The 11,182-nt window shown below is 39.9% G+C and overlaps 1 protein-coding gene across 1 annotated transcript; it reads right to left on the bottom strand.

Annotated features, from left to right (window-relative positions):
* Positions 1-41: 41 nt before the first annotated feature.
* On the bottom strand, positions 42-8,187 carry slc25a33 (solute carrier family 25 member 33). The gene is made up of 7 exons (XM_027016294.3): positions 7,950-8,187; positions 4,465-4,638; positions 3,249-3,326; positions 2,574-2,674; positions 2,365-2,431; positions 1,281-1,561; positions 42-995 (listed from the first exon to the last, which is right to left on the bottom strand). Exons 1-7 carry the CDS (start codon positions 7,988-7,990, stop codon positions 793-795), a joined length of 945 nt encoding a protein of 314 aa, XP_026872095.1. The 5' UTR covers positions 7,991-8,187; the 3' UTR covers positions 42-792.
* Positions 8,188-11,182: the final 2,995 nt, after the last annotated feature.

The raw sequence follows: 11,182 nt of genomic DNA, 5'->3' as shown, positions 1-11,182 counted from the left end.
TACTTGTAAACGCAGATAAAATGTAAAACAAAATGTGCAAGTAACGTTTCACTATCTACTTTATTGAACCCATGGTCATATATGCATTTAACTTTACGTTAAAGATGACAAAATGTACCTCACTAACAAAACATACAGTTAACAGATATGACAACTAACTAAGCACATAGTTGGTCAGACTCCAATTCACTACATGCTGCAGAACGCCATCAAAACTACTGCAACATGGTGTACTGCGAGTAGTGTTAGATGCCAAAGGAATATCCTTTGCCTAAAGTCCATTTCAATGTCTTCCCCAGTCAGTGAAACAGGATGCCCTGGAAATGTCAGCTTCAGGGTGTTTGGATAGGTACCATATTGCAGCCCTGGTAAGAACCATGGCTGAGGAAAATAAAACAAAACAAAACCTACAACTGAAAAAAGGCAGCAAAATGAATAATTTAGTTAACTTAACAGCACAATGTATTTGCAGATGACCTCTTTCTGTACAGTGATGAAATATTAACAACAGAGTCAACCCATACATATTTATAATTACACGGTCACATCTGATATTAAAAAGTGTCACTTAGGATGCAGTATAAACAAAATTAATACATCTGATGATAACATACTTATGCATCCCCATAAAAAAATAGGCCTTTAAAAGTCTTTGGATACTTATGCAAACCTGTATCCCATTCCTTCAGCAAAAACAGCCTGTCACAGTAGGATTCATGTTGGGTTTGATTTCTTCCTCCTCCAACTTCAAAAGCAGGTCCAAGAGTCTCTTTGTACACATTATGCTGGGTCTTATTTGGAGGGCTGACTCAGAAGATGGACAATGAGCTCGTAGGTAGAGAGCACTATGGCCGTGTTAGGAATCTGCCTAATAAGCTGTGGAATGAGTCCTCTATAAAAAGCTGCATAGCCCTCCTCCACCGCTACCAGGCGGGCTGTCTGGAAGAAGTACTTGTACTTGCTGCCCTCTTCCCGAAGTCTTGTCCGAATGACCTCTAGGGGGAGACATTGAGAGGGAGAACATGTTGGATCAAAGTATAAAGGGGTGGCGCACTGGAGCGTTTCCAAACAAGCCCACATCATGTGATGTGACCAGTTCATTCAGAGCAGTTACATAAGCTGCCAAGGCCACTTGCGTGTTAGCACATGGCGAACTACACCTGCACTGCTGAAATGATGTGAATGATATGACAAACTGTTACATGTGCTTTAACTGCAGCCTGGGTCATGTTTGTGATATGTACATTTTTGATATTGTTCTAATGAAATGGTGCCCGTACCATGGGGATAAGCTATACAGGAAGCACAGCCCTTGGCAAAAGCTGCTGCTACCATGAGGCTCAGAAAATCAGAGGGGCCCTTCCCTCCGTTGTCAGCAGGGGTCGCGAGCCGTCCTGCCGCCAGGTGCTTCTTCAGTGTCTCGTAGATGAGAAAACAGATCATGGTCTCAGATATTCCAGCATAGGACGCAGTGAGACCCCGGTAGAAGCCCCGCACTCCCTCGGTCCTGTACACATAGCGTGCGCACTGCAAGGCGTTCATCTTCTTCTCACCTCGCGCCCTATGGCGGAAACAGCACCGTCAGTCAGGTAATTACAGATCCCTCGAAAGAGCTAATCATAGTCATTCTAGCACTTTATGGAAGTAGCTGAGGCACAGACTTTGGTTTCCAAATATTGGCATCACGTTTGTGCCTTAATACATGTTCCTCGTGGGAGGAAATGTGGCACTACAACTTTCCAGTCTATAAGGTTCTCGCCGCCTTTTGGTTTATTACACATTAGCCACCATTCTGCAGGGTGGTTGGTGCACGGAGTGGGTGGAGGTTTTTATTTCAGGACTACATTCAAAGTACAGTATCTGTATGGGTGCCATTAGACATTGCGAAGGTCAGTAGACTCGCAAGGTTAAATATAGACAGGGAGCACTCTGCCATTACTGGCATGTCAAGGTGGGTATTTATATTATAGACGCCCTAGAAGCAAGATACTGTTAATGGGTTTTATACAGTCTCTTGAAAAGTGCACAACTCCTCACATACAAAATAAAGATAAATGGAACTATTTATTTTGGTAGAGGACAGTAGTTAAGGTGCTCTACTAGTAATCAGAAGGATGCCAGTTCAAGCCGGTTCCACTGCCACCAAGTTGCCACTATTGGGCCCCTGACCAAGAGCCATAACCCTAAATTTGGTGAAATTGTACCCACTCATAATTGTAAGTCGCTTCAGATAAAAGTTATCTAAATGCTATAAATGTAAATGGGATGCGTTTGCTACTGTTTGTTGGATATGGCTTTTAAAACCTTCAGTTGCCTGGGAGAAGGTGTCAGACATCAGTTATAAAGTTACAAGCATCAACATACTTCTTTTCTAGCTGCATTCTGGTTTTGACCATCCAGACAGGGTTCATCAGAGAGTTTGTAACAAAAGCTGAAAAAAAAAAAAAAAAAAAGATATATAGAAACAAACAGTTGGACAGAGATTAATTTAACATTTCCAAAATTGGCAACATCTACAACTGAATAAATAAACAAACAGAGTGCATTATAGACCAAGACCTCTGAACCCTCACCTGCAAAGCCTGCTGAAGACATGTGTACCACTCCACTATTGGGCACAAAGATGTTATTGAAAGTCTCCTTTGACTTGGAGTAAGATGCAAAATATATTGCCCTGAAAACAACAAGAGAGAACATTTTGGATAAAGAAAGGAGCACAATACTTGCATTTCTAAACCAGTGCTCCCTGTACCCTGGGTTTGTTTGGCTGTGAGAGGAAAGGAACAGGCTGCACTGAGGGATCCCGATAATATCCAGAACAGTCTGTTCTATTGCATGCTATTCTCTTGGAGAATCTTCTTAAATAAGGCAGATCATTACACTGGGCTGAAAACAGTGGTTATAGAAAATTGAGGCCATGGAAGTTAATGGACCCCACACACACACACACACACACACACACACACACACACACACACACACACACACACACACACACACACACACACACACACACACACACACACACACACACACACACACACACACACACACGTGAATTTTTACATATGCAAATTCATTCTTTCATGCATTCACACTAAAAATGTTTCCAGGTTTTCTGAAAGCTTTCCTAGAATATTGGAACAAGGACATGCAATGCTACAGTGATGAAAGTTGTTTTGGTTTTTTTTGTGACTATAAGGTTGACCTTAGCGCAAGTTCTGTTAAAATGCATTTCAAGTTATTACCTTGAAGGTGCAACACCAACAAGATTCGGACCCAGTCCTCGGAAAAGTGAACTTGGTCCTTCTTTTTCCAGAATTGACCTGGTCATGGAAAAGGCAGAGAAAAAAAAAAAAACCACACACAGACATGGTTCAGCTAAATCAGTTTACACATCATTTTTTAAAGTAACACATTAGTCACTGCTGACTATGCAATGCAGTAACAAAACTCATTTCCTAGTTGACCCTATTGTCAGGACAGTAGATGTTGGTTCTACTCCTTAAACACTCTCCCCAAGTCCACAAACTCAGTCACCTTTAATGGCTTACTCCCTAAACACTGCAGAACTCTACAGCCGAGTTTTCTACCACAGTAGCATTTCATTATTCTGTAATAGATTGTAAATGAGCAAATGGCAAAGGCTTACATCCCTACTTAAAATAGAGGAATAGCACTATTTTATCTGGCTGAACAAACATGGTGTCTAAGGTACATCACAAACACGAAGCAAATAGACATAGACAATGTGTTAGATATGCTAAATAGTATCAAACAGTGACAAAGTCCTTTTGAATCATCCAATTATACGGTTTTCTAGGTAAAAAAAAACATGCATTTCCAACAATAGGATGCAAGTGCCAAGACGATAGAGATTATTCAACATTTACATTGACAAGTTTCCTAGAACAGCCCGACCATAACAAAAGATGTGGTTCAGCAAGTACGTCTACCCTTATATAAAGCCAGATAAGGAAGAAATGTGCTGAGAATTAAATGCCCTCCGACCGAGGCATTAAGACATGTATGCTCTGTGCTGGCGCAGAGTAATCGGAGCCACTAAGGAGGAGCATGTGACAGCAACGTTTCCTCCCCCCCCCACCAGTCTGGGCTCAGACAGACAACAGTCTCATCCCTCAACTGGACCTCAGCAGTGTTCATATAATGCAGCAGGCAGGCATCACACTACTACTTGAACTAGAGCTGTCATTTAGGTATTTTACCTTATTGTTCATTAATGTAAGGAAGTGTAATTCCATGATCCTTTACCATTGATTGCACTTCCTTACATTAATGAACAATAAGGTAAAAATATACCCAAATAGATTGTACCACTGGTACCATATGCCGTCAAATGCCTCTCTCAGAGAATGGCAAGCAGCATATACACTGCCCAGTGGTTCGATATATTCATACACAACGGTAGTTTAATGTTTGTTACTTTCCAAAGCTCCATCTTACCGTAGGACCTGTAGGAGACTAGGCGTGACTGGTCCTGGTCGAATAACACCAGCTCCATGGACTGTGCCTAGCTGAACCTGGAACACCGGTCTGAGGGTGAGGCCTGATGACTGTAACCTGGTCTTCAACACCTCCAGGGGACAAGTCACAATGGCACCCACTGTACCACCACATCTAGAACCATTAAAAAAAACAAAACAAAACACACCACATGAATTATATCGGCAACTCCCATTACCAAAGACTTGTGTTATTCATTTAATCTTTTAAGTCATATCAAAACATAATACAAGGGGACAATATATTTCACAAATAGTAAAGCAATACAAAACAGCAAAGAAAAACCTGATAAGTGACAAGACTTTACAAAAATTGCGGTGGGATACAGACTTGCTTTAAAAGGTAGAGAAGTTGCAGAGACGTTTTAGAACAAAGTGTAGATGTATACATTCTGCAGGGAAAGTCAGTGCAAATTCTGCCACCCTCTCTGCTGTTCTGAGTCATGCAGGTTAGGAAAAACACTGAACTTTTGCAAAAGCACACAAAATGACATAGGTAGTATCGATTGCCTATTGGCAGTCTACATTAGCGCTTAACCTCATGAAAGTATCTACAATATTCAAAGTAGTTCAATATTAACAAAACTAAAACAAACACAAATGACACCAGTGAAATTACTTGCATGTGAAATTGGAAGCATTTTTTATTTTTAAATTAGCTGAAACATTCTATCAGGATATCAAGTCCATGAATCTTTTTTCACCATGTTTTCATTGCCTCTGTGTTCCAAAGACAGGAGAGCATAGTTCAACACTTTGACGCAAGCTACTTGACGTAGATATTGGTTTCAATAAATTAACTGGGTATTGAATGAACCACTCAATTCTTTAATGCCCAGTAAAAATAAATAAATAAAAGTATATGCAAAATTAGGAGTAAACAGATTGCCTGATCTTAAATCAACAAAATGCTATAGCCATAGTTACTTTAAAAGCCTTGACCAAGTATTCAATTGCAAATAACCAATTGAGATTTTAAAAGTATTCTTTAAAACTATTCTTTTGGATAGATATCATACTAATTTCATAATAAGGCGGCATACTTCACATCACAGATAACGGACAAATTAGCCTACATTTAGCCATAGGCTTTACATGACACACATTTACACAGACAAACGAAATGTCAGTACATAGCTAGTATTTTATGTTAGCGTCAGCCTTCAGACACCCTGACACGTTATACCACTACATAACAGTGTCAGTTTTAAATTATGCCAAAGCTCAAACATTTCTACACCATGTGTGAGAGGTTAACAAAAGATGAGAGAAAGTAATGGGTAGGGGGACAGACATATTGGCAAAATATACACTCATCTTTGATTTAATGCAAGACATGACACACACATTTAATCATCCTAGATGTTTATTTCTGAAAGAATGACTAAGAATACTGAAGATTTTCTATTAGTAGCCTAATCTTTACTCCTACTTTTAACTACATAATTCAACAAAGCCAGGGTAAATCAACAGAATATGTTTACATTAAGGAAGATGGGTCCAACAGAAAAATGACACCGGCAAAAGGACACCGCCAGTAGGTTAATGAACTATGCTTCCACAAGGCAACATGCCTAAGGCAACTTGTATCCTACAATTTAAGATGTCATTCTTTAAAACATCTAACAGTGTTTTAATCATGTCATTTAAGGCCTCATTCTAGCAATTTCAGTGGATTTTAATTGCCACCATCAGCTTGCTCAGGGGCCTGGACACAGATTCTCTGTTAAGACGATTTCTGTAAAGCTGTTTTGTGCCAGCTCCGGTTGTAAAAAGCACTATAGAAATAAATTTGAATTAAGTATTGGAGGAAATTTTAAAATAAAAATGGAAAGTTAATGTAATGGTTTGTTGTTTTGGCATCTTACCTTTGCAAATTTAACAAATGCAATTCCTTGGGATTTTAATTTCATAAATGTGTTCCGAGTCAATGTTGACTTTGTTAACTTGTCTAAGAGTAGTTACTGCCCTAACTAACAATGGAGAATGAATAAAAAGTTGTTGATTTTGTGTGACAGACTTAACAGTAGCAACTTAAGAAATAACTAAATCCCTTGGTCATTGGTATTCAGATCAGTGAGACCCAAAGTGCAGCTCTGGCCAGAGTCCACATAGGAAACATCCAGGCTAAACACCAGAAGGGAGCTGCTTATGAAGCCTCCATGAAAGTCTCATCAGAAGGATTACATCACCTCTGATCCCACATGGTCATATACAAATGCTCATGCAGATATCTTCCACAGAATTAGTGTGCATATGGAGAAGGTTAAAATGCATCTGTAATAATCTGTTTGGTGTAAAATCAGCATTAAATTAACTATTCCCCTCTGCAACCAAGAAGGTTAAGCAATAGTACAGAAGGAATAGATAATATATTTACAAATAAACTGAGTTCTTAAAATACTCAATCTTGCCAAAAAAAATGCATAAAATCAACTGACCATACTAAAAAAAGTTCTAGAAAAACTTGATGTAATTAACATTCAGTGCTGCTTATAGTTTTGGTCCAGTTTGTCATCGTTGGGACTCATTGAACACACGCGTGGGTGACCTTGGCTGGGCTGGGTTCAGCTCGGCTCATGCGGCCTAACACTCCACGCCATCAACAGCTCCGAGCTCCAGCTTTGTACCGCGAGTTTAAGACACGAAATGTCCGCCGTGTCGTTCAGTCTCTGATCCAGTTAATGAGTTGGTCGGTAAAGACGAGCCATAGCTGGTTAGTGACTATAAGGGCTAGCTAGTACACCAGGTCTCATCCTTTCTAGCTCACCCTAGGTAGGTTAGGTAGTTGGAAAGCGGCAGTACTTAAAGCGGTTTGCTGTCTTAAAAAGCTTTTAAGCGTCAACAGATGTCTTTTTACGAGCTGAAACGTCCTCGCCTGCCTTTACGTCAACATTTAAAATCTTGAATTCAACATGAACGAGTGGCGGTCACAGGTCGGGAAAGGCAGAAGGGAGAGAAACGTTTAGCTAGAAAGGTCGTTATCTAACGACAACGCTAGCTGGGTTAGCAAACTAGCTAATCACTTTACGACTTGGTTTAGCGTAGAAAAGCTATTTGTTCTTATAACATGGGGTTAGATACATAAATCAAGGATAATCTTGTAAACATGTATATCGAGGATAAATTTGCAAGAAGTGAATGTAATCTGACTAGCTAGCTAGCAGCTAATATGCTAAGGCAAGCCAGTGATCGGTAACGCCAGCGTTTATCTGGCAACTAACCTAAACTATTTAATTTAACGCTAGGTTACGTGTATACAATGTTCGCTATAACATACCAAATTGTCAGTAGACGAAATTCGTGAGTATCGTTAACTTGCTTTGACAGCGGAGGACTTGGTTAACTATCCTAGCATTACAGATGAGCAATTTTAACCGGGCATCGAGGAATACCGCCATAAAAGTGGAGACACTGCCAACTTACCCCCCAGCGAAGAGATGTAGAAATGTGTCTCTCTGTGCCATTTCAAAATGTCATTATATAGCTAGCTCCTCCAGTTATCAGGTAGGTTACTAATCTCGACGCTATGGCCGACTCTGCACCCCTGCAGAAAGCCGGCGGCTGCTTTTTAACTGCAACGTGAGCGGACTAGGAGAGGACCGGCTGGACATTTGACGTCGGAGAGGTTGGGCTGCCGGGGTCCAACCGCAGCGAACACGCAGCGCTGGGCAGGGCTGAACGCGAAGGCACCGGAGGCTTGCCCCTGGTTGGACTGGACAGGGGTGTGTTTTCCCAGACGCACACAAGACTTTCGTCCCTTAACAAAAGGTGCTAAAACGGTGTACCAGTTCTTGATATTTGATGTTGAAATGTATATTGGTATTTGTTTGCATTATTTTTTTGTGCGATTTAACAGTTTGCCAAACTATGACTGTCAGTTATATAAAAAGGTTTTTTTTGTGGTTTCAGGGTTGTTTTCGCATAGTCTATCTAATTATCTATGGACTATTTCTAATCATTTACAATCACATTTCATAGTGTACTATCTAATAAATGGCCAGGACTTGGGGACAACCATGAGAGGTTACCATAAAACAATCCAATAACATAGACGGTTTTTCCTAGCAGCCTATAGTAGCCCTTTTCTGAGATCAATAGGAAATTTGACTAAGAGTCTAATAATTATTTAACACGCAAAAACCAAACTCCATCTGAAAAGTCTTTGCTGCTAACCATGGGGTGAATGTAATACCATCACCAGACATTCAGGCATGTAGATAGACTGTCTAGGTTGTGTGAAGAAAGCAGCCTATGGGATAAGGGGGTGTGTAGCTGTGGGAGGGGTGAAAACAGACACATATGGATCACATCTTTGAAGACATTTAGTCATGTTACCTTGTTTACTCTGGCACATAAGTTGTTCGTGCTAGGGATAGTCTTGAGATGTTTGAGGTAGTCTCCAGGTAAATTTGAACATGATAATTGCAACAACAACTCTTGTTTTTCAAAAGGATTATAAACTCCTATGGATTATATACATATTTTAAATTATATCACTGATTTGAGATTTATATATTATATATTTCTGCCGAATTAAACAAATAAATATGTTGTGTTGTTTCTTGTGTATTTTATTACACTACACCATGCTAATCAAAAAGTAGAGAAGGAACATATTTATATTATCATCAACAAAGCCAGCCACATACTTTTCAAAATACCACATTGTGTATGGTAATAGTGTAGCCTGATGGGTTAGCTTATAACCAACACTCAACTTGTGTTACTGCAACACACGTCACAGAAAGTTAGGGGATGAATGTTGAGTTTTAAAAATAAAACCACTTATCAAGATTTTTAATGTAAATGAACAATCTCACTTGCAAGATAACCTGAGAAACATTTTAATGACAGTGCTTTGTTTTTCTGTGAGCATTTCACAGCATCATGAATTATTAGCATTATGAATATAAAATGTCCCTTGGTATTGTCACTGTTTAAAATTTTGGCAAACATCATATAACATGCATAGCCCGGATTGGGCTGGGGCGGGGGTTGTTGTCCCTGACGCACACAAGACTTTCATCCCTTAAAAAAGGTGCAAATATCCTGGCTTTGAACTAGAGCGTTGTCAGGTGCTAAAACTAAGGGCAGTGGTAGCTTAACCCTCAAGTTGTACTCAGTCATAATTGTAAGTAGCTTTGGATAAAAGTGTCAGCTAAATTCCATAAATGTAAATTGACTATGGAGGATATCATAGTTACTACTTCTAGGGCAGTGGTACCTCAGTGGTTAAGAGCCTTGACTTGTAATCAGATAGTTGCTGGTTCAAACCCCACTGTTGTCTCCTTAAGCAAGCCCCTTAATTGTACTGAGTCATAATCATAAGTTGCTTTGGATAAAAGTGTTAGCTAGATGCAAATCTGAGGTAGAATCGGATCTGTCCTATTTTCAGTCAGTAGTGAAGCTTTGTAGATCAAAATTTTAAAGTCATCAAGTAGAATATGTATTTTCTAAATTATGTTTATGAATAAATAATAAAGACTGTGGATTATGTCAGTATGTGCCAGGTTAGAGACAGACAGGTAGGGCAGGTAATTGTTATGCATTGTAATACAGCCAAAGCAAATACAGGATATTATGCAAATGGAACAATACACTCTCTACACTCTACACTCTACACTCTCTACGGCCACCAAATGTTTAATCCAAATGCAAATATCAGGCTTATTTCAAAGAGCAGGCAACAAAGCAGGGGAAATTTCTTTCTACAAAGAGTTCGGCATCATCTGATCCCTGCTATGATTGGCTACCCTCCTATCGTCCCTGTCTTATGTCTTTGATTTGATTTGCTTTACTTCCTCCGCCCCTCATAAATTGCACCTGTGTCTTGTTTAGTGCTCATTAGACCAGGTATTTAATCCGTTTTTGTGCAGTCTTGTGGCTGGTTGCTGTAATCCAGGCCTTGTATGTTATTCCTAGTCTGTGTGGTAATCGTAGTTGCTGTTCGTGGTTTCTCTGCCTGTTTTGTTACTTGCTAGTGTTAAGTGTTCTTATCATTGCTTGTATTTTTGATGAAGCTTGCTCCCTTCTTTTTTTTTATCCTCGTGTGTTTAGTTCGTTTAGTTAATCATAAATTCCCGGATTCTATGTGTTGGCTCTATAACTCTGGACTGTTATACCAATTATGATTCTGGATTAATAAAACTCACTCTTCTCAGCATATGTGTCCGCATGCTAACCGCTCATCATTATTCATTGTTATACACAAATGATAAAAATGATCACTGCAGTCAAAAGAAAATTCAGCTACTGCTAAATACACATCAAAACCTAGGGGGAAAGAGCAGGTTATGAATAGGGTGGATCATGAGCTATGGCTAAGTTCAGCTGCCAAAGCTCTTTGGACCTCATGACCCTGCACTTGGCACACCGCGCTGTGGCTCCATCATACACTGTAATATCCACACTTAGAAACTCTCGGTGTGCTTTCCGTAGAATTTCCCATCAGCACCGGCAGCCATGCCTCGCTTCACTATGGGAAAAACGCTGCACCTCTTGTCAAGGAAGCTGCAGCACAGCCCCCCAGGGAGAACCAAGTCCAACAAACCTGACATTAAACATATTCACATGAGGGAGTAAATAATCAGACATCACTGTAAGACACCTTTTGTTCTTTGTAGCTGGTGATAACTGCAGGCACCATGTGTTTATGT

Source organism: Electrophorus electricus, chromosome 24 (genome assembly GCF_041902795.1).
Source record: "Electrophorus electricus isolate QZ-2024a chromosome 24, ASM4190279v1, whole genome shotgun sequence".
NCBI classification, from domain to species: domain Eukaryota; kingdom Metazoa; phylum Chordata; class Actinopteri; order Gymnotiformes; family Gymnotidae; genus Electrophorus; species Electrophorus electricus.
The sequence above is the reverse complement of the archived record's forward strand: the minus strand, read 5'-3'. Positions and strand labels throughout refer to the sequence as shown.

Bases quoted from the DNA above. Each gene is read 5' to 3' on its own strand.
- slc25a33 (XM_027016294.3), bottom strand. From the start codon at position 7,990: ATGGCACAGAGAGACACATTTCTACATCTCTTCGCTGGGGG. The intron at 3,327-4,464 runs GTAAGATGGAGC...TTCCATGACCAG, and splicing joins AGTCTCCTACAGGTCCTACG to GTCAATTCTGGAAAAAGAAG. The intron at 1,562-2,364 runs GTATGTTGATGC...TTTCCGCCATAG, and splicing joins AGAATGCAGCTAGAAAAGAA to GGCGCGAGGTGAGAAGAAGA.